This window comes from Paroedura picta, chromosome 13 (assembly GCF_049243985.1).
Source record: "Paroedura picta isolate Pp20150507F chromosome 13, Ppicta_v3.0, whole genome shotgun sequence".
Classification (NCBI taxonomy): Eukaryota; Metazoa; Chordata; class Lepidosauria; order Squamata; family Gekkonidae; genus Paroedura; species Paroedura picta.
The window spans coordinates 35,190,267-35,215,305 of NC_135381.1; the positions used below are offsets into that span (position 1 = coordinate 35,190,267).

Genomic DNA, 25,039 nt, shown 5'->3' on the forward strand with positions numbered 1-25,039 from the left:
GCGTCTTCTCTCTAGGACAGGACAGCTTGGAAATGTGTAGGAATTCAGGAGGGCAACATGGAGTGCCTTGTGTTGGTCAGACCTCACCTGGAGAACTGTGTGCAGTTCTGGAGGCCTCGCCTCAAAAGGATGTGGACAAAATTGACAGGATGCAGAGGAGAGTGATGAGGATGAGGAAAGGCTGGGGGACCTGGGAAGGTTCAGCCTGGAGGAGAGGAGGCTGAGGGGGGACAGGGTTGCCCTCTTTAAGTATTTGAAAGGTTGACACTCGGAGGAGGGCAGGGGGCAGTTCTTGTTGGCAGCAGAGGAGAGGACCTGCAGTTTAAACTACGTGTAGAATGGGACTGGCTAGATATCAGGGGGAAAAAATCATCAGAGTAGTTCAGGAGTGGAATCAGCTGCCTAAGGAAGTGGTGATCAACCCTTCAATGGCGCTCTTTAAGCAGTGGCTGGAAAGATACCTATCATGGATGCTTTGGGCTGATCCTGCATTGAGCAGGAGACTGGACTAGATGGCCTTTATGGACCCTTCCAACTCTATGATTTCGTGCAGCTGCTAACGGCACAAAAGCCCTGCTAGAAAAAGACCTGGCATCCCCTAATGTCAACTGTGCCAGCAGGGCTCCTTCCCTCCGGGGATCTTTTTTTACGCCAACATTCATCCTATTTGCCCGGGGTGATTCTCTGTCCCTCTCCCCCCCCCCTTCCCTGTCCTGTTAGATTGAACTTCAGCACTTTTATCTCATTATTCTGTGATTCTTAGCACCTGGTGTGGACAAGACACTCTGTATCCATGGATACAGCAATGTTCTCTCCTTATTGCAGGAACAGGAATATCCATCCTGAGTTGACAGATAGTTGTTTTCCAAGGGAAGAGTTTGTCTGTTGCAAGGTGTTCTGGGATATGCAGATCAAACCAGGTGGTGCGTGAGAGTGCGTAAGCAAGGACCATGCTGGGAGAAACTTGCCCTCTAACCGACCCCCCCTCCCCAAGAAATGTTGAATTCACCAAAGGACGAAAAAAGTTTTGAAATCAAGACATATACTATTTTAGAAGATAAAGAAGAATTGGTTCTTATATGCCACTTTTCTCTACCCAAAGGAGTCTCAAAGTGGCTTACAATCGCCTTCCCTTCCTCTCCCCACAACAGACACCCTGTGGGGTGGGTGAGGCTGAGAGAGCCCTGATTTTACTGCTCGGTCAGAACAGTTTTATCAGTGCCGTGGCAAGCCCAAGGTCATCCAGCTGGCTGCATGTGGGGGAATGCAGAATCGAACCCGGCATGCCGGATTAGAAGGCCACACTCCTAACCACTACACCAAACTGGTTCTCTATTGTATTTTTACACCGCCCTTCCAAAATCCTAACCGCTACACCAAATTGGCTGTCTTTTAAATGCTGGTTGGAAGTTTTCACATCTTTGTCATGCTGGTCTAGGGAGTTGTACCCTCTACGGGGGTGCACTGAAACCGGAAGTCCAGTGTGACCAAGAGATGGGGCAGGGGAAGCACACCTGCGCAGTATTATTAGCACAGCCTGGTTGTGAACTGAGCTCCTGACAGACACTTTGTCAACTTCATAATTAAGCTCCAGCTGCTATAAATGTCCCAGTACACTTTATGCAAACGCGGCTTTTGTCCCCCCCCCCACAAAGGTTCATAATCCAAGGGGTGCAGCACAGGAAATGTGCTGTGTTATTGCTTGACCTAAAGAACAACTTGGGAAGTGACGCAAACTTGCCTACTGAAATGAGGTTGTGGGCAGCCATGTCTGTACATGGGATCTGGAGTCCAGAATCCCCAAGGTCGGTTGCCAGAGTAAGGAGATGGACTGAATTGTAAGTGGAGGAAAATACTGCTCTATCAATGCAGGGACAGAAGTGGGACTCCTAGTTCTTACACGAGGCCTTGCCAATCTGGAGGCTTTGGCTGGAAGTGTCGTTACAGGTCTCAGCAGGGAAAACCATGTTCTGTTTTGGACCTTTTAACCCCAGTGGTCCCCAACCTTTTTCGGGCTGGAGACCGGAGGGGAGAGGGAGGTGCACCTGCGCCCACACCTCCCTCCCCCCGCCATGGCCTGGTACCGAGGCCTCCATGACCCGGTACCGGGCCACAGCCCAGTGGTTGGGAACACCGCTCTACAGGAAATGTTAGTTTACCATTATAGTACAATGATGGTATCTGGTGCAGGTTCTGAAATGCCTGGCAGTTAAGCAAACCTATGGTGAGACAGATTCAAATGGGTAACCCTGCTAAATTAGCATGGTAAAATCAGAGTCCAGCCGCACTTTTAAGACCCAAAAAGATTTATTCAGGGCGTGAGTTTTGAGTGCAAGCACTCTTCTTCAGACAGTCACTCTGGTTACATTGCTGGACTCCCAGTTCGAAATGTGGGAATTCGGTAACTTTGTGCTGGTTTTGCAAAGATGGTCTGAACTGCAGCGCTGGGTATGCGTTAAGGCAGTGTGTGGCCAGATGTAACGTGGACCCTTCCAGCCTTCTTGCTGCATCAGTTGGGTCACAGGGACTGGCCCCAACATTAGCTTATGTTTTGAGTCTCCAACCTTGGTGAACCTCTGGTTACTTCTCGAATCTTGAGAAAAGGCAATGGACACCACTAAAAATGGCTGGCATGGGGGCGGGAGCCAGTTGTGAAATGTTGGGAGGTTCCAAGCCAAATATTGTCTGAAAACTTCTAAATGGGTGCTGCCTGCAGATGGGTGCTGATAACCTAAATGGGTGCTACCTGCAGATGCAAGGTGATGCCTCCTGTATGCCTCATGGGCACTTCCTAGCCCAGTGAGGAAGAGAGGACTGGGGATCACTGGCACATGAGCATTGTCTGATGGGAAGACTTGAGTAGGGTCAAGGGAGAGATGAGGCTTTGAGTTATGTTGTCCAGTGAGGGGTTTTCAGATCTCTTAGCTTTGCAGAGTCTCTTCTGTATAAGTAGATCCCCTTTGGGAGGTATATTTGGGACCAAATCAGGGACTAGAGCTGCCAGCTCTGGATTAGGAAATACCTGGAGACTTTGGGGGTGGAGGCAGGAATTGATGGGATTTGGGGTGGGGAGTGATCTCAGTGGAGTATAATGCCGTGGAGTCCACCTTCCAAAGGAGCCACTTTCTCCAGGGGAGCTGATCTCCTTAGTCTGGAGATGTGCTGTAATTCCAGGGGTTCCCCAGGTCCCAAGAACTGGGATCCCTAGTGGGGATGTGCGAAATGCCATACAAAATAAGGTATTAAGTTGAACAAGTGGAGCAAGTCAGGCATAATGCACTGGTTGGTCTAGGCTGGCACCGGTTGGTCTAGGCTGGCACTGCCCAGGGTACACTGACCGTCCTTTAGAACAGGGGTAGTCAACCTGTGGTCCTCCAGATGTCCATGGACTACAATTCCCATGAGCCCCTGCCAGAGGTTGCTGGCAGGGGCTCATGGGAATTGTAGTCCATGGATATCTGGAGGACCACAGGTTGACTACCCCCTGCTTTAGAACCAATCCAGCTACGGTGGGTACACATTTTGGGCCAGTTGCACTGCATGGGTGTTTGTCTGCCGTTCCAGATTGGTCTTCCCACACAGGAGCAGCTCTCAGTAAACAACAGAGGAGCTTCCCCGGGAAGAAGAGTTTGAAACCCCTGTGGGAAATTCCATTATTCCTGCCAGGTTTTGTTAAGGCTTCTTTGCTGCTGGACTTGCGTGCCCCAGATGGAAGGAGCGTGTCTGCGTGCTTGGTTTCCTCGGCGAGCTAGCTGAAGCTGGAATTTTAAGGAATTTGCACGACATGGATGAAGGTCCCGCCCTTTCCACGCTCCATCCTTACAGACACCATCCCTTTGAACATCTGTCCCTATTCGACAGGGGGCAAACCGTTTGCAAACCGATGCTTGGCTTGTTGGGGGAACTTTGATTTGGGGTGGGGGGGGTTAGTGGAGAGAGAATCAGGGAAGATTCCACTTCACTGCCCCCCCCTCCCTCTGTCGACATGGCAACAAGTCAAATTATTTAAAGGAGGGGGAGAGGAAAAAAAAAAGTCCATTATGTCAAGTTGCCGTGGCAACCTGAATTCAAACAGCAAGTGGGCGCAGAAGGCAGAACATTCCCTTCTGGACTGCAAAGTGGTGCAAACCGCATCCTCCCCATAGTCTTCCAGCGACATGGGGGCAGGCAAGGGGATGCTAAGGTGCCTGGAACCAGTGCATCTGCAAGTGGTCAGAGATGCCGCGGGGACCACAGCCGCGCTCCGCATAACATGACCCGGCCCTCAGCAAAATGCCCTGTGGTTAGGGTCGTGATGTTTTCAGATTCAGATTCAGATACCTTTATTGGCATAAGATTTGATATGCTTAAAATTTAAAACAGAAACAAATTCTGGGCATAGACGCATGGACAACAGTAACAAGGCCTTACGCCCTATAGTCGTGATGTTTTAATTCGGATCTGATCTAAATTTAAAACCCGTTAGACTGATCTGTAAAGTAGCCCTCAAGTACTAAGTGGGTACTAAATTTTATAATGCTAATATTGCACCCATGGAAACGGCAGGCGCCAGGTTAGAGAGCCAGCTCGGTGTCGTGGTTAGGAGTGCGCGCTTCTAATCTGCCGAGCCGGGTTTGATTCTGTGCTCCCCCACATGCAGCCAGCTGGGTGACCTTGGGCTAGTCACAGTCCTGATAGTGCTGCTTTGACCGAGCAGTAATAACAGGCTCACCTACCACACAGGGTGTCTGTTGTGGGGAGAGGAAAGGGAAGGTGAATGTAAGACGCTTTGAGCCTCCTTCGGGTAGAGAAAAGCGGCATATAAGAACCAGATCTTCAATAATATCAGGGCTCTCTCAGCCTCACCTACCTCACAGGGTGTCTGTGGTGGGGAGAGGAAGGTAAGCCGCTTTGAGACACTTGGTAGAGCTGTTCTGACCAAGCAGTAATATCAGGGCTCTCTCAGCCTCACCTGCCTCACAGGTGGGGAGAGGAAAGGGAAGGCGACTGTAAGCCGCTTTGAGACTCCTTGGGGTAGAGAAAAGCAGCATATAAGAACCAGCTCTTCTTCTTCTTCTTCTTCTTCTTCTTCTTCTTCTTCTTCTTCTTCTTCTTCTTCTTCTTCTTCTTCTTCTTCTTCTTCTTCTTCTTCTTCTTCTTCTTCTTCTTCTTCTTCTTCTTCTTCTTCTTCTTCTAGAAGAGGCATTCCCTCCTGAGAGTCAGACATGGGAAGGTCTCTCTCAAATGATGGTTGTTGCAGGATCTGCAAACAGAGGGAAGTGTGAATTTGGGATGATTTGGTATGTACCTCTATGCTGATGGTGTCAGTGAACCAGCTTACTGGTTGAGTTTTAACGGGCAGCCACACCAGCCTGCTTGCAAAGGTGCATCCCCCACAGTTGCATGCCCACTTTGGTGGCCAACTTGTTTTCCTTTGCAGGTTTCCTGTGCCTTACCAGTTATTTGATGGGCAGAAATTCAACAGGGCTGAGTAAAGCGGTCCAGATTAAATAGCTTTCCAGGCACAAGGACCCAGCCAACCAGCCCTTGGGTCCCAGTGAGGTTATGGTGTTCTCTGGAGTCCTGCACCAGTTAAGTGTGTGTTTCCATCCAAGGCGAGTTTGCCTTTCCTTCACATCTATCGATGTGGATTGGGAGGCTTCGTAGCAACGGCTTAGCAGAGGAACTGAGGAGATATGAAGTAGGACAGAATAAAAGTTCTGGGGGGGGGGGTGCTTGTGCTGTTAAGAACTACAAAAAAATAGCTGCTGTAGTTTTTGCCCCCATCAATGTGTGACAGGGACCTTCTGCTGAAATTTCATGCATCAACGGAAGACCCAAGAGTCCCGCTAAGAAGAAAGTTGGCAACTTTTTAAAATGGCACCCGTTCTCTTAACATTTTTCTTCGGTTCCTTTCAGATTTGATATTTTTCATGAAATATGGTGGATTTCACAGAAGCAGCTGTGCTCATGTACTTCTGTACTGTCTTCAACTCCAGCTGAGGGTGACCCACTTCCAAGTTGTTGTTCCCAGTATTCAGATTAGTCTGACTATGGTACATCCGAAGCTGGTCAAAACTCTTTCAGAACATAGCCTATTCTGTATATGCAGGAGAATGTTGTGGTAGAGTCCTGCAGTGGAAGATTGTACCACTTCTGCTGGAGGTTGACGGAATAAATGCTCCCCCCAGTTTAAAAAGTGACAAGGGAAGTTAAAGATGCCCTAGTAAAGTATCACGCGACAGAGGAGCAATCTGCAGTGCACATGATGCCTTACCAGCATGTGAAAGGCTGCACATGAGACCGTCTGTGCATTTCAAGATGAGATGTGTCAATACCACAGGTTTTAACTTCTGCAGACGAGGGTGGGGCTGAAGCTGGAAGAAGGCAGCTGTTAAGAGCAACATTCTAAGCACCGTGCTTCTAAACCAGGGGTGGCCAACCTGTGGCTCTCCAGGTATTCATGGACTACAATTCCATGAGCCCCTGCCAGCTTGGCAGGGGCTCATAGGAATTGTAGTCCATGGGCATCTGGAGAACCACAGTTTGTCCATCCCTGCTCTAAATGCTAGAAACAGGGATACTTACCAAGGATAGAAACCAGAAAATAGAGATAACTCCTGGTAAACAGGGACAGCTGGAATGTATTGTATTCAGCCAAACATGCTGTTCCGCACAATGTGATAGGCTTATAAAACCCGTCTCCTTTTCGTGTGCCAAGGTGACAGAAACGAAATGCACTGTGAAGAATTGCATGGCTTGTCACATGAAGGGTGATGCATGGATCTGTGTGTGGAGGAGATCGGGGGTGCATAGCAAGCCGTGGGTAGGAATTGGATTATCCATTCGGGGGGCTGCAACAGACCCGGTTCAGAATGAGCCCCATCTGTCGTTCTGACTCAAGCCTAGAGGGAAATCCCAAGAATCGCCCTCCTTCAGCTCCCGGCTTCCACGGGTGACTCCTGTAAATCTGGATTCTTGGACCATACAGAAATGCAAAAATTCTGCCCTCTCTAGGCGGGTTGGATTACAAAAGGACTTTTATTTTTTCTGCCTTCAGGCATGACAAAAACCCTGCACAGTGTTTTATTATTTTTTTAAATTGCTGACACCTTCTCTGTCTGTGAGCGCAGATTTCTGGCGATGTTGGATTTCTCGAACCAACTTGGGCCAAAGGCAGCAAGATCACGGCAGCACCGTAATGGAAACGCCTGAGAGTTCAACCCTTTCGAAAAACAGGCAGGAAATGATTTGCAGCCGGAAATCCTCTTTTGCCTGCAGAGGAGTTTCTTTTCAGCAAGGCTTTTAATGTTTTTCACGGCCTCCTGTTTGCAAAGCCACTGGCGTTAAGCATGCAAGCAGGGGGGCTGATCTACTGGGATTGCAACGGCTCTCCACACTTCAGAGATCAATTCCCCCAGAGAAAGCCGCTGCTTTTAAGTATGGGCTCAATTGTGCCCCACAAGTTGGCAACCCTAAGTACAAGGCAGAACAGAAGTCTTTCCAGTATTCCACGTGGCCTGCCTAGGAGGTATCAAAGGCCATGGTGCCTCTGAGTCTGTGCAGAATTCCTTTTCTTCCTACAAAGAAGAACTTTCACATCAAGGCATGACTTGTAAGCAGCTCCACTGGCCCCAGGGCTACCGAGGACATCCATGTCCCGTAAAGCAGTGGTCCCCAACCTTTTTATCACCGGGGACCGGTCAATGCTTGACAATTTTACTGAGGCCCGGGGGGGGGGGGTAGTCTTTTGCCGAGGGACTTTGCCGCCGCCTGAGCCCCTGCTCCACTTGCTTTCCTGCCAGTGCCCCTGACTTCCCACCGCCCGCTGGGGGGTGCTGCCATCAGTAGCTGTGCAGTGCCACACCAAGGGGGAGCCCCAGCCATGGCGGCCACTGGAAAGCACCAAAGGAGAGCCGGCGGCAGAGTGGCAGGGTAGCCCCCGAGACAGCAGCCAGGGAGGAGGAGGAGCTGTGGCCCAGTACCGACTGATCCACAGACCGGTACTGGTCCAGGAACCGGGGGTTGGGGACCTAAAGTGCTGTCCTGTCCAGTAATGTTACCTCTGGGCTGTTGGTTATACCATCTGCTGGCTGAAGCATGGATTGCAGGCATGGAAAGTCTGCAAACAGCCTAACTAGGAGCAAAGAGCAAGGGCGAGCCTGTGCCACAGACACAATGCTATCTAGATTCTGGACAGGCAAGGCTGGATTGGCTCTTGAGCATGCTGGGAAATGTCCTGGCGTGCCGCTGCCCTGGAGGGTCAGGAAGTCCATCTCCAGTAAACATACAGAAAATGGGCCTCCATCCTGAGCCATCAGCCAGCCAGGTACTGTTCATCCTTGGCACAGGTGTGTTGGATTGCCTTCTGGGATAGGCTCCTAGCTTCTCTTCTTTCTCTCCATGTTAGCAGCCTGCAGGTTCTGCCACTGTGCTCCCGTGAGATTTGTGCATAGTAATTACTTGTTGGTTGCAGCCCTCAACCACTTGTTCTGGCGTTTGAACTCCAAGCACCAGACGAAACCCCGATCTCGGGGGCAAGGGGAGAGAGCAAGCTTGCATGGGACAGTAAACATATAGCAGTAGAAAAAGGGGAGGATCAGCGTAGACCAGCTCTGATTTATGCCCGCTACAGCTATGGTAGTTGAGTTTCAGGGTTAATACAGGGAAGAGCCTGTCTTGGAATAATGGGCACGTTTTTCGCCCTCACGTTATTACGATGATGGAGGGACTTGGAAGGAAGCAAGCTCTGCCAGATGAAAAAAGAAACACTAAAGCACAACTTGGTAGGCTTTCCAGTAAGCAGGGTGTCGTCACCCTCCTTCGTCTCTCCTTGTTTCCCCCCATGGTTGGGAGACAGAAAACAAATTATATCAGTGGACTCACTTTGGATAGCATAAGCAGATGGCCGGCTGCAGGATTTTTAAAATTCTTAATGCATATCCGAATTAGAATATGGGGAAGGGGGGTAGTCTATAACAGGGGTAGTCAACCTGTGTAGGGGTAGGATTTTTAAAATTCTTAATGCATATCCGAATTAGAATATGGGGAAGGGGGGTAGTCTATAACAGGGGTAGTCAACATGGTTGGGAGACAGAAAACAAATTATATCAGTGGACTCACTTTGGATAGCATAAGCAGATGGCCGGCTGCAGGATTTTTAAAATTCTTAATGCATATCCGAATTAGAATATGGGGAAGGGGGGTAGTCTATAACAGGGGTAGTCAACCTGTGGACCTCCAGATGTCATAGAATCCTAGAATCCTAGAATAGAATCATAGAGTTGGAAGGGGCCATACAGGCCATCTAGTCCAAACCCCTGCTCAACGCAGGATCAGCCCAAAGCATCCTAAAGCATCCAAGAAAAGTGTGTATCCAACCTTTGCTTGAAGACTGCCAGTGAGGGGGAGCTCACCACCTCCTTAGGCAGCCTATTCCACTGCTGAACTACTCTGACTGTGAAAAACCTTTTTTCTAGCCTATATCGTTGTACTTGTAGTTTAAACCCATAACACTGGCAGGGGCTCATGGGAATTGAAGTCCATGGACATCTGGAGGACTACAGGTTGACTACCCCTGGCCTATAGCTCCAAGATCTCTCCCTGGGCCTTCATTTTTAAAGGTATATCTGCAGAGTAGACATGGACCCAGTTTAATTGTTGTGGCTTTTTTGTGGGCTGAGGGGAGGTCCTTCTTGACCATATGTGTTTTCAAACCTGTTCAACGTTCTCATTTTGTTTGCTTGTTATTTTGCACTTGTTTTTGATTGAGGTGGCATTTGGCCCTATCCAATAAAACCCGACCAAATTGAACTGATATCCCTACCCCCAGCATAGACGGGGTTCCTTGTGGTTTTATGTATTGATTTAGATTAGATTAGATTTAGATAAGATATATTTTGCCCCTCTTTTATCTCTAATGGGGACCTGGATCAGCTAACAGCATCATTCCCCCATCTTCTCCTGTGGAGAATCTCAGTTAAACAAATTGGAAATCAGTTTCTAATGCAGACATGTCTCGTGTGAAAGGGCATTTCCCAGCTAGTGTATAGAACTACATTTCCAAAACTTCCCCAGTTAACAACAATAATAATCTTTATTCTTATACCCCATCCTTTCCATGAGGCTCAGGGCGGGTAGCATCAAATTACAAACTTCTATCAAAATACATGTTAAATTAAAAACATTTTATCGCTATCTCCATACAGTTATGCCAGCTGATACAGCCCTTTGGGGAGGGTTTCTTTCATGTTCTATCAAGATGTTGCCCCCGGGAGGGAGACCGACCAATTGATGTTGTTAGATATTGTATTCCCAGCTAAACAGCTTTGAAACCAGCTATAGCATCTGGTTGGGTATTTTCAAGGTGTCCGTGTGTCTCCAAATACCCTTCCCTCTCCCAGCCGAGGTCGGTGTGATGCTTAATCCCCTCTGCTCTTTTCTCCTCAGCCACCTCTAACTTAGACCTGGAAGTTAAGAAGCCAACACCTCCCAAGCTGTTATGGCATCAGCCTGTGAACATCTTCTTGGCCAGACCTGTCGGCATGGAGGAGCTGCACCACGAGGCTGAACTCAACCTCCAGAGTTTGCTCCAAGGTATTTGGCAGGAACCCATGAGTAGGGAGAGAGCCTCTTGTGGTGCAGAGTGGTAAGGCAGGAAACATGCAGTCCGAAAGCTCTGCCTATGAGGCTGGGAGTTCGATCCCAGCAGCCGGCTCAAGGTTGACTCAGCCTTCCATCCTTCCGAGGTCGGTAAAATGAGTACCCAGCTTGCTTGGGGGTAAACGGTAATGACTGGGGAAGGCACTGGCAAACCACCCCGTATTGAGTCTGACATGAAAACGCTAGAGGGCGTCACCCCAAGGGTCAGACATGACCCGGTGCTTGCACAGAGGATACCTTTACCTTTACATGAGTAGGGAAGGGGAACTTGCACTGGGAGAAGAACGTCTGCAGCCTTGGCTGGCCAGAAGGAGTCAGTGTATCAAGGGGCTGAGCTGAAAAACGCACGGCTGGAGGCTGGATAATGATTAACCTTGAGCACCACATACTCCAGCCTGTACAGGCTCAGATAGGGATAGTAGGAGTATGTAATTGCAGTTCCTGGAGTCAGGCAGGCAGTATGAAGCCTCTGGATTGGTCAAGACTGATATAAATATTAGGAACTTGGTCATGTCGTCAGTCCTTTTTGCTCATTGTATTTCAGCATTTCCATCTGCTAGTTTGAGCAGCTGACCCAGACCTGAAATTGTGGTCTTCTGGGTCCAGATTTGGGTACCAACATGCCATGGGCTCACCTTGCCCCATCACAGTGTTAGTGTCAGAGTTGTCATTGGGGAAACATTTCTTGGGTGCGCAGGAAGTGGTCAGCTCCAGGGCAGTTCATCTGAGCAATGATTGGAGGGCTTATATCTTGACCTTGCTTGGTCCCTTTGGAGGACTGGTTGTTTTTCTTTCAAAGCCATTCCTAGATTGAGTCATGGATTCTTTTCCTGAGTGCTGTCTGCTTAATCCCCAAGATACCAAAAGATCTTTAAGGATGTGGCCATGTGAACAGATCCATCTTCCATTTGAACAGATCCAACCTATCAGGGACTTCTCATGGGTCAGGGATAGGAGGTAACTAGAAAATAAAGACCCTCACCCAGTCACAGGAGATTAAAAAAAAAGAAGGCTGATGGTACAAAATCAGGTAAAATATATTTTATTACTTTTTGGAAATTTAACTAATAAAATATACTTTAACCTGATTTTGCACCATTGGCTTTAGCCTTATTTTTCAGGGGTAGGGATGCCACATCGGACACTGGCAAAATGTGATTGCCCCTTCTACACTTCGTATCTAAAACCTGAAAGATCCAGATGCATCTATAGTTTGGAATTGTACCCAAAAAGTTCACACTTGGGGGAAATTATAATGGCAAACCTGACTGCTGCAGGGAAGCTATGATAGAACTGCTTTCTTGCAGAAGAGTATGAGGACCCTTACTCAGAAGCCAGGATCAGTGGCCAGACGTTCCGCTATGCCAGCCCCCTCTCTGAAGACAGGCCTCTCGACTACAGCCCGCGGCCCCCTCAGTCCAAACGTCTGGAGTTTGTGTTCATGGTGAGTCTGATTATTTTCTGCGTAACACACTTTGGAACTGGAAGGGCAAGATCACCTTCCAGAGGACTGTTATTAACTCATTTGGCCCCCTTGCCTGCATGGAATATGCCTAGTAAAATAAATAAAAACTCCAAAATACATTCAAAAATACAGAGCATCGTTACTAAGATAGCATGAAAATGCAGAGCAAATTCCACAGAGTTCAGCAATAAATAGTTTTCAGCCAGTGTCTTCGACATGAAGAAAAACAGGGCAAAATAATTTTTTTTTATCTGGCACCTAAAACTTATGAGATGAGCCTCTTGTGGCGCAGAGTGGTAAGGCAGCCGTCTGAAAGCTTTGCCCATGAGGCTGGGAGTTCAATCCCAGCAGCCGGCTCAAGGTTGACTCAGCCTGCCATCCTTCCGAGGTCGGTAAAATGAGTACCCAGCTTGCTGAGGGGTAAACAGTAATGACTGGGGAAGGCACTGGCAAACCACCCCGTATTGAGTCTGCCATGAAAACGCTAGCGGGAGTCACCCCAAGGGTCAGACATGACCCGGTGCTTGCACAGGGGATACCTTTACCTTTACCTTTAAAACTTATGAGACAAATCTCCAGGGATAGGGCTGACTGCAGCCAACATCCCACCACTGAGACAGCCATATTTTGAGGTATCAATCAGATTGTCCACACAGAAAGGCAGCAGGTATGTATCCTAGCCACTGATATGAGATTGGGTCTCAAGGACTTCCTGATTCTAAGGAAGAGGAGTTCTGTTTCATGGTGGTTCTACCCCTGTATGAGCTGCTTGATGTTTCCTGTTTTGATCAGGAGGCCTCTGAGAAGGGGGGGGGATTATATAAATTCCATAGTTGGACTTGTGGGACACAGTGGTAGGAGGAAGTTCATGCCTGGTGAACAATGTCTTAGCTTGAATCACCTGATTACATGCTTCTTGCACATTGGACTGGGAATGGATGGGCTGTGGCCATTGGCGTTATGATAGTTCTGTCTCTTCTGTCATTACTCTGCATTGGTGCAGGAGAAGGACTGCCAATTCTAATTTGGAGAATGCTGTGAGATTTTAGGGGTTGAGCCCGGGGAGCATGAGGCTTAGGAAAGGAATGAACCTCAGCAAGTTATAGTACTATAGAGACAAGCTTGGCGTAGAGAGCCAGCTTGGTGTAGTGGTTAGGAATGTGGACTTCTAATCTGGCGAGCCAGGTTTGATTCCACGCTCCCCTACATGCAGCCAGCTGGGTGACCTTGGGCTCCCCACAGCACTGATAGAGCCGGTCTGACCAAGCAGTAATATCAGGGCTGGCTCAGCCTCACCCACCTCACAGGGTGTCCGTGGTGCAGAGAGGAAAGGGAAGACGATTGTAAGCCACTTTGAGACTCCTGATAGAGCTGTTCTGACCAAGTAGTAATATCAGGGCTCTCTCAACCTCACCTCACCTCTCTCAGCCTCACAGGGAGAGGGAAGGGAAGGGGATTGTAAGCCACTTTCGGATGGAAAAAAGTGGCATATAAGAACCAACTCTTCTTCTTCCTCCAAAGCAGCCATTTTCTCCCAGGGAACTGATCTCTGTAGTCTGGAAATCAACTATAATAGCGGGAAATATCCAGGTGCCATCTGGAGGTTGGCAAGCATGTGCTGAAGCCCCAGAAATTATGAAATGGAGAGTTCATTTTTATGGGGCTGTGGGTTAGTGATAAGTAGCTAGCATCCAGAACATTCATGCTCAGTCCCTGCAGTCTTCAGTTAAAAACTTCCCGTATCAATTTCTGAAGAAGACTTTTCCCTGCCTGAGACCCCTAAGAAGGTGCTGGAGAAGACAAGACCAAGCTTGATGGATCAGTGATCTACCTGGGTATAAGACACCATGTTTGTTAGCATGTGAGCAATGCCTTTTGAAATCTCAATTTTCCTGTATCAACAGTCTTTTGCTGAGCTCATAGCTGCAGTACTGCCCACTGGCCATTTCCAGGGGTGGCGCTGAAGAGCTGGTCAACTAAGTCTTCTGGCAAGCTGCCATTATCGGTTTGTTCAGCTACAAAATGTTATCTCACTTTCCCCCACATTCAAAATAGCTTAAAGACCAGGTTTCTTTTCAAGTTGGTAAGCAGAACAAAAGATAAAACAACCCATTGTTGTTAGTTGCGAAGTCATGTCTGACCCATCGCAACCCCATGGACAATGATCCTCCAGGCCTTCCTGTCCTCTACCATTCCCTGGAGTCCATTTAAGTTCTCACCAGCTGCTTCAGTGACTCCATCCAGCCACCTCATTCCCTGTCGTCCCCTTCTTCTTTTGCCCTCGATCGCTCCCAGCATTCAGCTCTTCTCCAGGGAGTCCTTCCTTCTCATGAGGTGGCCAAAGTATTTGAGCTTCATCTTCAGGATCTGGCCTTCTAAGGAGCAGTCAGGGCTGATCTCCTCTAGGACTGACCGGTTTGTTCACCTTGCAGTCCAAGGTGTCTTCTCCAGCACCAGCAAACAACCCATATCAATGATCAAATGATCTCGGAGTGGTATAAAAGTCCTCACTCTGTGAAGCACCTGGAACCGGCCAAGGGAGGTCCTGGTTTTCCTGTGGGTCAGCAATGAGACCTGTGAGTTTTTGGGTTGTGGGAGGATTTAGAGATGTTGTCTCTGTGGAATCAGGAGAGCGTCGTATGTGCCATCAAGGAGGGGGTCACGGACATTGAGTCCTTAGCCTGTTGCTTGTACACTGTTATCCCCCTCCCTATATGGTTGATTCCTTGTTTCTTACCCCACCCTGGCTTTCTGACAGCCTGCAAACCAGCAAGCAAAGGAGAGCGAGACGACCACCCTTGGCGTGAGAGCCCCGGAGCCTTCTCTCAGTCTGCCTGCAAGCCCAGACAAGCACATAGCCTGGACCCAAGCAGGCCCCCTGCCTTCCCAGGAGGAGAAGAGGTTGTACCAGCCGTGTCCGACCCAAGCAAACATTGTCCCCATCAACGTCTCCGGTAGGCTGGGCACGTGTGCAGGGAGGCCCTGGGAGGCAGGAGGTGTAGCAGTGAGATATTGGGATGAAGATATTGGGATGAGATATTGGGATGAAGGCTGTGGGGGAGATGGGCAAGAGAGCAACTGGGACCAGAAAACATGTGAGCTTGATGAAAGGGTTCGGCATCAAGGCTCATGGGGGTGGGGGCAATAGAGTTCAGTAGCACTATAAAGACTAACACAAGAGTTCAGTAGCACCATGAAGACTAACACAAGAGTTCAGTAGCACCATGAAGACTAACACAAGAGTTCAGTAGCACCATGAAGACTAACACAAGAGTTCAGTAGTACCATAAAGACTAACACAATTTGTGGCAAGGGAGGACCTTGGTCCTCCCTTGCCACAAATTGTGTTAGTCTTTATGGCGCTACTGAACTCTTGCTGTTTTCTACTGCTACAGTCAAAGTAACACATCTACTTATCTTGATCTGTCTCCAGGATGGGTGCATGTACTGGTGCCCCTTTTCATATACCTGTATTTTATCATGATGAACTTTCTCCCTCCTTGCTTATGTGAGTCTGTTCTCATCCACTTTGCTTTATAAATCCAAGTTAACCTGTACATGGATCCCTGTTGTCACCTTGTTTCTCACAGCACACAGTGTCCATCCACCCACCCATCTCTGTCTTGGGCTCTGGCGTTGGAAAGGTTAACAGCTTCTTGGTGTCCTTCCCTTCTATGAATCTCGTCCTCCTTCCCAAAGGAACAAGGGCTCTGAGCTTTTCGAACGCTTGGCAGTATTTGTTTCCCCTGAATTTGTGTGCTCCTAGCATTCCCCGCAGGGGCTGCCTTTTGAACACTGCCCCTGCCTCCAAGGGAGAAAAGGCACACGACTGCATTATTTATTTTATTATTCATTAGGGGAAGCAGCCAGGGGAGAGGCCTGTGGAGGTTGTGTTTACTGTGGGAATCCTCACTGCGCCCCGTAAGAAACTGCAGAATTCGAGGAGTGGAATCAAAAACTCTTGAAACCAACTGCTGTTTTATTCAAATGTTATTGAGTATTAATAATATTGCTTAGGCCCAATTAGAGTAATCAGAAGCAGGTGGAAGAGTAGGGCATGGATTTGATCACTGCCGATAGCAGAAGGAAGAGTGTGTATATTTCAGAGTTTCTCCTCGTGAGGAAAAAACTCTCCCTGCTTCATATATTTTTATAATAGTTGTATGTATCTTGTAAACTGCCTTGAGCTCTCCAAGGTAGAAAGGTGGCTAATAAGAGGAGAAGGACGAGAAAGACTCAGTGTTACTGTCTTTTCTCTGCATTCAAAGAGGGGTTTTTTTATATATGGGGGGGCAGGATTCAGATATGGAATTCCCTCCCTGCCCCTCCCCCCGCCTGAATTGGGGCAAACCAATATGATTCTGGCAAAACTGGGCCTTCTGTTTCATATCCACTGTGTTTTTAAAGCAAGAATTCCCTCACAAGATTCACCTCCTCGGTCTGTAGCACAACTGCTGTGAGGTCATCTGTTAAAGAGTCTTGTTTTGCAGTTGTGGTAAATTGAAGCAGAGAGGTAGTGATTTGCATGAAGATTCTAGCAAACAGATATGCTGGGCCTTATTATTTCACATCCATTGTGCTTTTAAAGCAGAAATTCCCTCACAAAACCTCGCCTCCTCAGTCTCGTAGCACAACTGCTGTGAGGTCAGCTATTAGAGTCCTGTTTTGCAGTTGTGGTAAATTGAAGAGAGAGGTAGTGTTTTGCATAAAGACTACAGGAGAATATATTCGCATTGGCCCATCTACCACGGTGGTGTTTTTTTTTTTTTTTCAAACGCAGCAGTCTGAAAACCTCTCAATGCTCACAAAGGGAGGGTGCAGCCTATCCTCGAGCTTCTGGTATTTCATGAGATAACTGTCTGCGAATTTAGAGGCTCCCTTTGTGCAGCTGTGGATCATTATAGTGAAACTAGGGCCATGCCCGCTGCATTCAGGAATACAACGGGCGCTAGATTAGATGGGTGGAGTGGAAGAACTCTGCGGTCGGCCTCCTCTGCCTTCCAGGACCTGGAAAGGCTGCCGGCAGCTGTTACGGAACTCACCAGCAGCTTCCAAGCCTCAGAGGGAAGTGGAAGGAGGAGGGGGTGCTCAAGGATGGGGAACGGAAGGCGATTGGCTGGACGCTGGACAGACAGGCAAGCCGGTTGGAGGAGGAGGAGGAGGAGGAGGAGGCACTCAGGGGCGGGACAGCCGCCCTGAGTGGGTGTTAAGCACTGAGTGGCACTTAAGCGATGAGACCAGCTCCTCCTCCAAGCCCTTACCAGAAATATATTATGTGGGACAGATAGACCACTCTTCTGTGAACTGGTCTAATCTCTCCCACCACTCCTTTAATGGGGAAAAATGCTGGGGAATGTTACCGCATCTTCTGTACCTTACTGGCCAGTTCTGTACCTTACTAATAAGTAGTCCTGAAACTGTCCTGGCCTCGATGTTCCAGACTAGGCTGACCCCATCAGGTCTCAGAAGCTAAGCAAGGTCAGCCCCGATTAATACTTGGAGAAGAAGCCTAAGGCAGGCAGTGGCAAGCCACCTCTGAATGTCTATGCTTTGAAAACCCTGCAGCAGGGGTAGTCAAACTGCGGCCCTCCAGATGTCCATGGACTACAATTCCCATGAGCCCCTGCCAGCATTCGCTGGCAGGGGCTCATGGGAATTGTAGTCCATGGACATCTGGAGGGCCGCAGTTTGACTACCCCTGCCCTACAGAATCGCCATAATTCAGCTGAAGCTTGGTGGCATCTTCCATCACCAGTCCTGAAATGTCTTGAGTTATGATGCCTACTGGGCAAAAGTCATGTACAAGCAGGCCAGTCTTGGAAGTAACTGGCACCATATTAGGCTGCTTCATGTGAACACATTCCTTGGGAACAGCTGCAATTATTTGCCTGTACAAAAAAGCTGGGGTTGTTTGAAATATGCATCCCTTGGTGGAATGTTCTAGAAATTCGTGTTGTGTATATATTTTTTCAAATTTATTATTAGATTTCTATACCGCCCTCCCAAACGGCTCAGGGTGGTTCACATATATAACATAAGGTATTCTGAGTATAGGAGCCTCTTGTGGCACAGAGTGGTAAGGCAGCTGTCTGAAAGCTTTGCCCATGAGGCTGGGAGTTCGATGCCAGCAGCCAGCTCAAGGTTGACTCAGCCTTCCATCCTTCCGAGGTCGGTCAAATGAGTACCCAGCTTGCTGCTGGGGGGTAAACGGTAATGACTGGGGAAGGCACTGGCAAACCACCCCGTATTGAGTCTGCCATGAAAACGCTAGAGGGCGTCACCCCAAGGGTCAGACATGACTCGGTGCTTGCACAGGGGATACCTTTACCTTTACCTTACTCTGAGTATAGTTAGTTCACTCTTGGCTTAGGCCTTTTTTAGCCTAGTTCATTGCGCAAGCAGCCAGCCTACCGCAGGGAGCCCGGGAACCTGAGAAGACCTTCTACAAGGGTCATGGCCCCCCCAAAATTGAGAATGCCTGTACGATACGTTTTCCAAATGGCTTAAACTTGGCCTTTAACTTCTGTAGTTTTCTCCCCTGATCCCTGAGAAACTGCTGGTTCTGAAATTTCCTTGTCTGGAGTTCCCAGAAATTCTAATTTAGAGAGTTACGGCAGTGAACCAGATTCCCAAGTAGACCAAAAGCTACCCAGTTGCACAAGGTTATCACTCCAACTTGGAATTTGGGATGGGAGCAGATAGCACCCTCTCTGGCCCGGTACCCTCCCTTGTCCAATGTTCTCTGTCAACTTGACTCCTATGGACCGAATTGCTTTTCAGTAAAATGGTTGTGTTGTTTCATAGTCCTTTTAATTGATGTGACAAGGAAAAATCAACACCCTTCCACGAAGCACTCTGTTCCCCACCCCATTCCGTGCACCTCACCAAACCTCGAGACTCCTGGTCACCCCCCACATTACTGGCGTCCATCTTTTCTGTGTTCCTCATGAGGTCGCATCGACTCAGAATTCCTTCGGCCAGCTTAAGGCCTCTGTCCTCCTCACCTCAAGCCTCCTGTCTTCACCATCCCCTGTCTCCTCATACATTTCAAACACGTGCCACCATGGGGGCGGGGGGGGGGAGACCTTCCCTCGGTCCACCTCGGCTGTTGAGTGTTTTTGTTTTGGCTACAGGACAGCCATTTGCTAGGCACGCCAGTACACGCCACTCCCTCTTTAACACAGAGACCGCCATGAACCCCAAGTCCTTGCTACGCCGGAGACGGACCGTTATTGGCTTCCCTCACCTCTCTCTGCGGGACACAGGTGATAACAATGATGAAGATGCTCCCCGCCAGTGCCGTGGGGGCAGCACTTTGAGGAGTTACAAGCTGCCACCAAAACGGTGCCAGCTGTCCAGTAGATGAGGAGCACAGACTTTTGAGAGAACGGTTTTGATTTGGGGAGAAATGGGGAGTGATCATGTGGGGCACTGCTACACAGTGTGCTCACTGGGAGGGCAAAACAGTATGGATTTCAGGTCTCTCAAACAACTTTCGAAATCAGAAGTGTAAAATTCTAACCTGATAAATTTTAAATATGAAAACTTTCTCACATGTTTACACTTTGTAAATAGCTCTCCACAAAAAATCCACTCCGAATCCAATGGCCCCCTCAGAAGGTTTATACACTCAATATGTCACAATTTGTAGTGTGAGAATTTGCCGGAGAGTAGATTTCCCTCCCATGAGCCTCTTGTGGTGCAGAGTGGTAAGGCAGCCGTCTGAAAGCTTTGCCCATGAGGCTGGGAGTTCGATCCCAGCAGCCGGCTCAAGGTTGACTCAGCCTTCCATCCTTCCGAGGTTGGTAAAATGAGTACCCAGCTTGCTGCTGGGGGGTAAACGGTAATGACTGGGGAAGGCACTGGCAAACCACCCCGTATTGAGTCTGCCAAGAAAACGCTAGAGGCGTCACCCCAAGGGTCAGACATGACTCGGTGCTTGCACAGGGGATACCTTTACTTTTACCTTTAGATTTCCCTCCCAACAGTTTGCAATGAGATGCTTCCCTATCTGAAAATTCACTTACATCTTTAAGACCTCTTTGACATTACATCTCCTGATATTTTTCCTTACCTCCTGTTTCAAACTCTACTGGGAGATAGAAACTTGGTTTTATTTATTTCATGTATACCTTATCCTTCTCCCCCCTGGGGAACCTTAAGCAGCTAAAAGCATTCTCCTCTCCTTCATTTTATCCTCCCAACAACACTGTGAGGTATGTTAAAAGCTGAGAGTGAGTGACTGACCAGCAAGCTTCCATGGCAGAATGGGGATTCGAACCTGGGTCCACCAGGAACTGGCCCGCCCTCTAGCTGGCATGGAGACCAGAGTCTTTCCAATGTCAGAATGTTCTTGTTCCGTGGATGAGAATCAGCTGCAACTTTTTGGCAGTTTCAAAACTCTTCCTCTTCACTTTGCTATGTTTCTAAGTAATATCATGTTCCTTAATTTGGATTTACTCACCATTTTCCTGTTATAACCTTGAGACCCAATGATACGCACTGTGCAGCAGGTTTTGTGTGCTAAATTCAAGGGTGTGATGAAAGAAGTGAAACAGTAAAATAGGGAAGGGGTGCCATTCTCCCTGCCCCATTTCCTGTCCTCCTTGCAAAGTATCTGGCCTTCCACTCTACTTAGCAGACTCTCAACCCATCCTCAGATTAAGTGGTTGTTTCCTCTAACAGAGGAGTCTCTTAAATAGGAAGAAATCTTCTTAATCTAGAAGAACTTCCTCCGGTCAAAGGCTGAATAAATGACAGTCTCTTTTCGCCTTCTGGAAAAGGAGTGACTTTGGTTAAGAGCAGCAAACTCTAATCTGGAGAACCGAATTTGATTCCCAACTCTTCCTCCACCCGCAGCCAGCTGGGTGGCCTTGGGCCAGTCACAGTTCTCTCAGAGCTCTCTCAGCCTCACCTACCTCACAGGGTGTCTGTTGTGCGTGGAGGAAAGGACAGTGACTGGAAGCCACTTTGAAACTCCTTTGGGTATTTAAAATGTGGGGTATCAAAAAACAGCTCCTCTTCTTCTGCACCCTCCTTCACGCCTCTTTCTCTTTCACATGCAGGAAATAGCAACGGCCCCATCCTCAACCCTCCTGCGACTATAGCAGAATCCGTCTCTTGTAACTTTGTCCCTGATGTGACCAATGGGAGGAGCTCCATCCATCAGGTTCGGTCCCCGCATCCCCGGTCCCAGCTGAGAAAGACGTTTAGTGACCTTGGCGGAGTCCTACAGGGAAGGTGCTGCCAGGTACCAGCTGGGCACCCGGAGAAGCAGGGGGTGATGTATGCCAGCCCGTCTTGCAACGGCCCTAAAGAGGACTCTGCTTTCTCAGCTGCTTGGACTGCGGCATCTTTTGGATACGTGAGCCCTTCGCTGAGCCACCATGAGCTGAAGGGGGACAGCTCCATCCCCTCACCTCCCTGCGGCCCGGGGGTGACTCACGATTCCGAACCTCCCGCCTCCTTCTTCATTGGCAAAGACAATGCTGTTGGGAACAGCGGCTCAGGGCCCTTCTGTGCTTCTCCCAAGTCCCTGGTGGACGCTGAAGCCGGCTCAAGGGGCGAGGCAAGGGAAACCAAGGTGCATTTGCTCCCCAGTCCTGCAGAAGAGGAGTGCGGGCGAGTGGAGAGGGAAAGACTCTCCTGCAAATTCCGGGAAAGGTCGCTCTCTGTCCCCACAGACACCGCCTCTCTGTGCTCCGTGGACATCGGCGGCAGCGAGACCTGTGGCTTGAGCTACCCCAGTGCCAGCTCCGAGGGCAGCACGAGCACGGACAATGTCTCGCTGGCGGTGGAGCAGGACGCCCAAACACGGCAGCGGCGGCAGCGCATGAAGAGCATCTCTCTGAAGAAGGCCAAGAAGAAGCCTTGCCCGCCGGCCCGCAGCGTCTCTTTGATCAAGGAGGGCCCCGTGAACAAAGCAGGGCCCGGTGGCGAGTCGGTGACCCAGGACCAGAGACCCAAAAGTCTCTGCCTGCTGTCCGAGATGCAAGTCCAAGAAGACCCAAGCGGGGAGGCGGAGAGCACACCGTACACCCCGCAGTGGTACTTGCCGGAGTGGAATTCGAGCGACCCTTACTGCTCCTTGTCCGGCTCCAGTACGGCTACCGGGAACACCGTGATGGATCTCTCCAAGGCCCGGGGCAGCTCGGAGTCTCTCCCGTCCCCCTCCATCTCCCGAGCCACCACCCCCTCCCATCTCTCCACTGAAGTCCATTTGAAAAGCTCCTCCCCGGGGAGATTCGCAGGGGTGATGTCTCCGTCCAGCGGCTACTCGAGCCAGTCGGAAACGCCAACGCCCACCATCCCCACGTCTGTGGTCTTGGGCCATGCCACCCACCATGCTGGGCGAACCAGGCCGCTGGTGCCCGAGCGGAAGTCGTCACTGCCCCCGGCCTCCCCCATGGAGCGGAGCCCCAAGTCCCGGATGTCCTTTGACCTCCCGTTTGCCCCGCCCACCCACCTGGATTTCTCCGGGCTGAAGATCTCGAAGGGCAAAGCCAAGGTGAGCCGCCACCACTCCGACTCCACGTTCGGCCTCAAGCTCAGCTCCAAGCTGAGCCCGGTGCAGCCGGTCATGCCGATGGTGACGCAGCTGGACCTGCGGTCTGTCCGCCTGCGCTCGATCAGCCGCTCCGAGACCGAGGACAACCTGGACGGCCCTGAGCCCATGGAGGAACACGGCAAGAAAGTCCGACCGCCGGTCGCAGAGAAACCTCCGCTTTCCCGGCGGCCCCCGATGCTCTTGCACAAGACCCCGCCGGTTCAGGAGGAGTCCCCCGTGAGCTCCCCGACCTCTCCGCTGACCCCGCAGAGTTCAAACCCCATAGAGAGCGTTTACATGGTGGCCAGGAAGCCTGAGCATCGGTGGGACCCAGAGACCTGGAGCCCCGTGGAGCCGACCTCTTCCGTGGCGGTGGTCTCCCCCACGCAGGGGGCTTCAGGGACGTTTTTCACGGCCACCCTGCGGCTCTCCCAGGAGAGCTTGGGGGAGGAGGAGGAGCTGAAGCCGAAGCTGCCCGCGGAGAGGACCCCCGGGGGGGAGAATCGGAAGACCAAAGTCCCACCCCCCGTCCCCAAAAAGCCCAGTGTCCTTTACTTGCCGTTGGCACCCTCCCCGCTCCACCAGGGCACTCCCCTTGGGGATCCAAGGCTGGGCCCCAGCCCTGTCATCATGCTGGATGAGAATGCTGCATATTCTGAGCTGCCCCCTTGCAAGCTACCCTTTTCCATGGCCAGCGAGACCAACATGAGTCCAACCAGTGCAGAGGAGTCTTGGGCAGAGCTGTCAGGTAAGGCTCCTGTCCCTGGTTGCCTTCTGACCTCTTGGACACCTGTCTTCCTGGGGCATCAGGACAAAGAGTGTTAAGATCTAGCGAGCAAAACCCTTTCAGGATCTCCAGCTCTGAAGAGATTAAACTGCCCTCAACCAGGGCCAGGGCCTCTTCAGCCTAGGCAGATCAGGGCCTTGAAAGACTTTAATAATTTCTACAGGGCATGCGAGACAGTGCAGCTCCACCAGGCCTATGATTGAGGCCCTGAAAATTAACTTCTAAAACCTAGCCTTCTTTTCCTCCAGGCAGCGGGGTGACCTTGGCCTCATCATAGCACTGATAAAACTGCTCTCACCCAGCAGTAATATCAGGGCTCTCTCAGCCCCACCTCCCTCACAGGGAGGGGAGAGGAAGGGAAGGCGATTGGAAGCCGCTTTGAGCCTCCTGATAGAGCTGTTCTGACTGAGCAGTAATCACAGGGCTCTCTCAGCCTCACCTCCCTCACAGGGAGGGGAGAGGAAGGGAAGGCGATTGGAAGCCGCTTTGAGCCTCCTGATAGAGCTGTTCTGACTGAGCAGTAATCACAGGGCTCTCTCAGCCTCACCCACCTCACAGGGTGTCTGTTGTGGGGAGAGGAAGGGAAGGCGACTGTAAGCTGCTTTGAGACTCCTGATAGAGCTGTTCTGACCGAGCAGAAATATAAGGCCTCTCTGAGCCTCACCCACCTCACAGGGTGTCTGTTGTGAGGAGAGAAAAGGAAGGGGATTGGAAGCCACATTGAGACTCCTGCTAGAGGTGTTCTGACCAAGCAGTAATATCAGGGCTCTCTCAGCCTCACCTCCCTTACAGGGTGTGTGTGGTGGGGAGAGGAAGGGAAGGCGATTGGAAACCGCTTTGAAATCTACCCAATCAACCACTGCAGATGCTTATCGGGTGATCCCCTTCTCGGCCTCCAGGAAGATGGAGGAGGCTTTTGTGTAATTACATTTTATATTTTAGAATATTAAATGTTTAATTGATGCGATCCACCCTGAGACCTTGGGGAGGGCTGAATACAAATATATAAATAAATATATATATTTTCTGTGTAACAACATCATAACCTATGAAGTGCCTTAATCTGAACTAGCATAAGCCTCTTGGTTTCTTACTGGGATCTGCCTTCTCTTTGTTTAAAAGAAATGTCGGCCACCTTTCCGGGGGTGCCTGATGTCTCCTCTCCCTGTTAGAGGCACGTGCACATGGAAGCATTATCAGGGCTGTTGCGTCTGTCTGGGCTGAGTTCCGAATTCTGTGCCAAAGCCTGACAGCCTGTAAACAAACCCAGGTCTTCCATACGAGATGCAGATCCCAGGAAACATCTTAGGACTGCTTATTCACTTTGACCACGAGTGGTTATTTGGGATATAGCCACAGATTAAGCATTCACAGCCTTGTCCCCAAAAGAGAGCCAGTCTGGTGTAGTGGTTAGGAGTGCGGACTTCTAATCTGGCATGCCAGGTTCGATTCTGCGCTCCCCCACATGCAGCCAGCTGGGTGACCTTGGGCTCACCACGGCACTGATAAAACTGTTCTGACCAAGCAGCGATATCAGGGCTCTCAGCCTCACCTCCCTCACAGGGTGTCTGTTGTGGGGAGAGGAAAGGGAAGGCTATTG

At 49.9% G+C, this 25,039-nt stretch overlaps 1 protein-coding gene across 12 annotated transcripts in view; it reads left to right on the forward strand.

Annotated features, from left to right (window-relative positions):
* NHSL2 (NHS like 2) overlaps positions 1 to 25,039 on the forward strand; it is a 118,329-nt gene that overhangs the window by 77,012 nt on the left and 16,278 nt on the right. For 10 of the 12 annotated variants that reach the window (XR_013226370.1, XM_077308859.1, XM_077308863.1 and 7 more), the window contains 5 exons: positions 10,429 to 10,575; positions 11,949 to 12,085; positions 14,865 to 15,060; positions 19,240 to 19,371; positions 21,172 to 23,400. Coding sequence is in view for 11 of the 12 variants with exons in the window: in XM_077308859.1 (XP_077164974.1) it covers positions 10,429 to 10,575; positions 11,949 to 12,085; positions 14,865 to 15,060; positions 19,240 to 19,371; positions 21,172 to 23,400 (2,841 nt within the window). In the remaining variant the exon portion in view is untranslated. Of the gene's footprint in view, positions 1 to 7,572; positions 7,595 to 10,428; positions 10,576 to 11,948; positions 12,086 to 14,864; positions 15,061 to 19,239; positions 19,372 to 21,171; positions 23,401 to 25,039 lie in introns of those variants that run through there. The other 2 variants (XM_077308866.1, XM_077308862.1) reach the window with 2 other exon arrangements.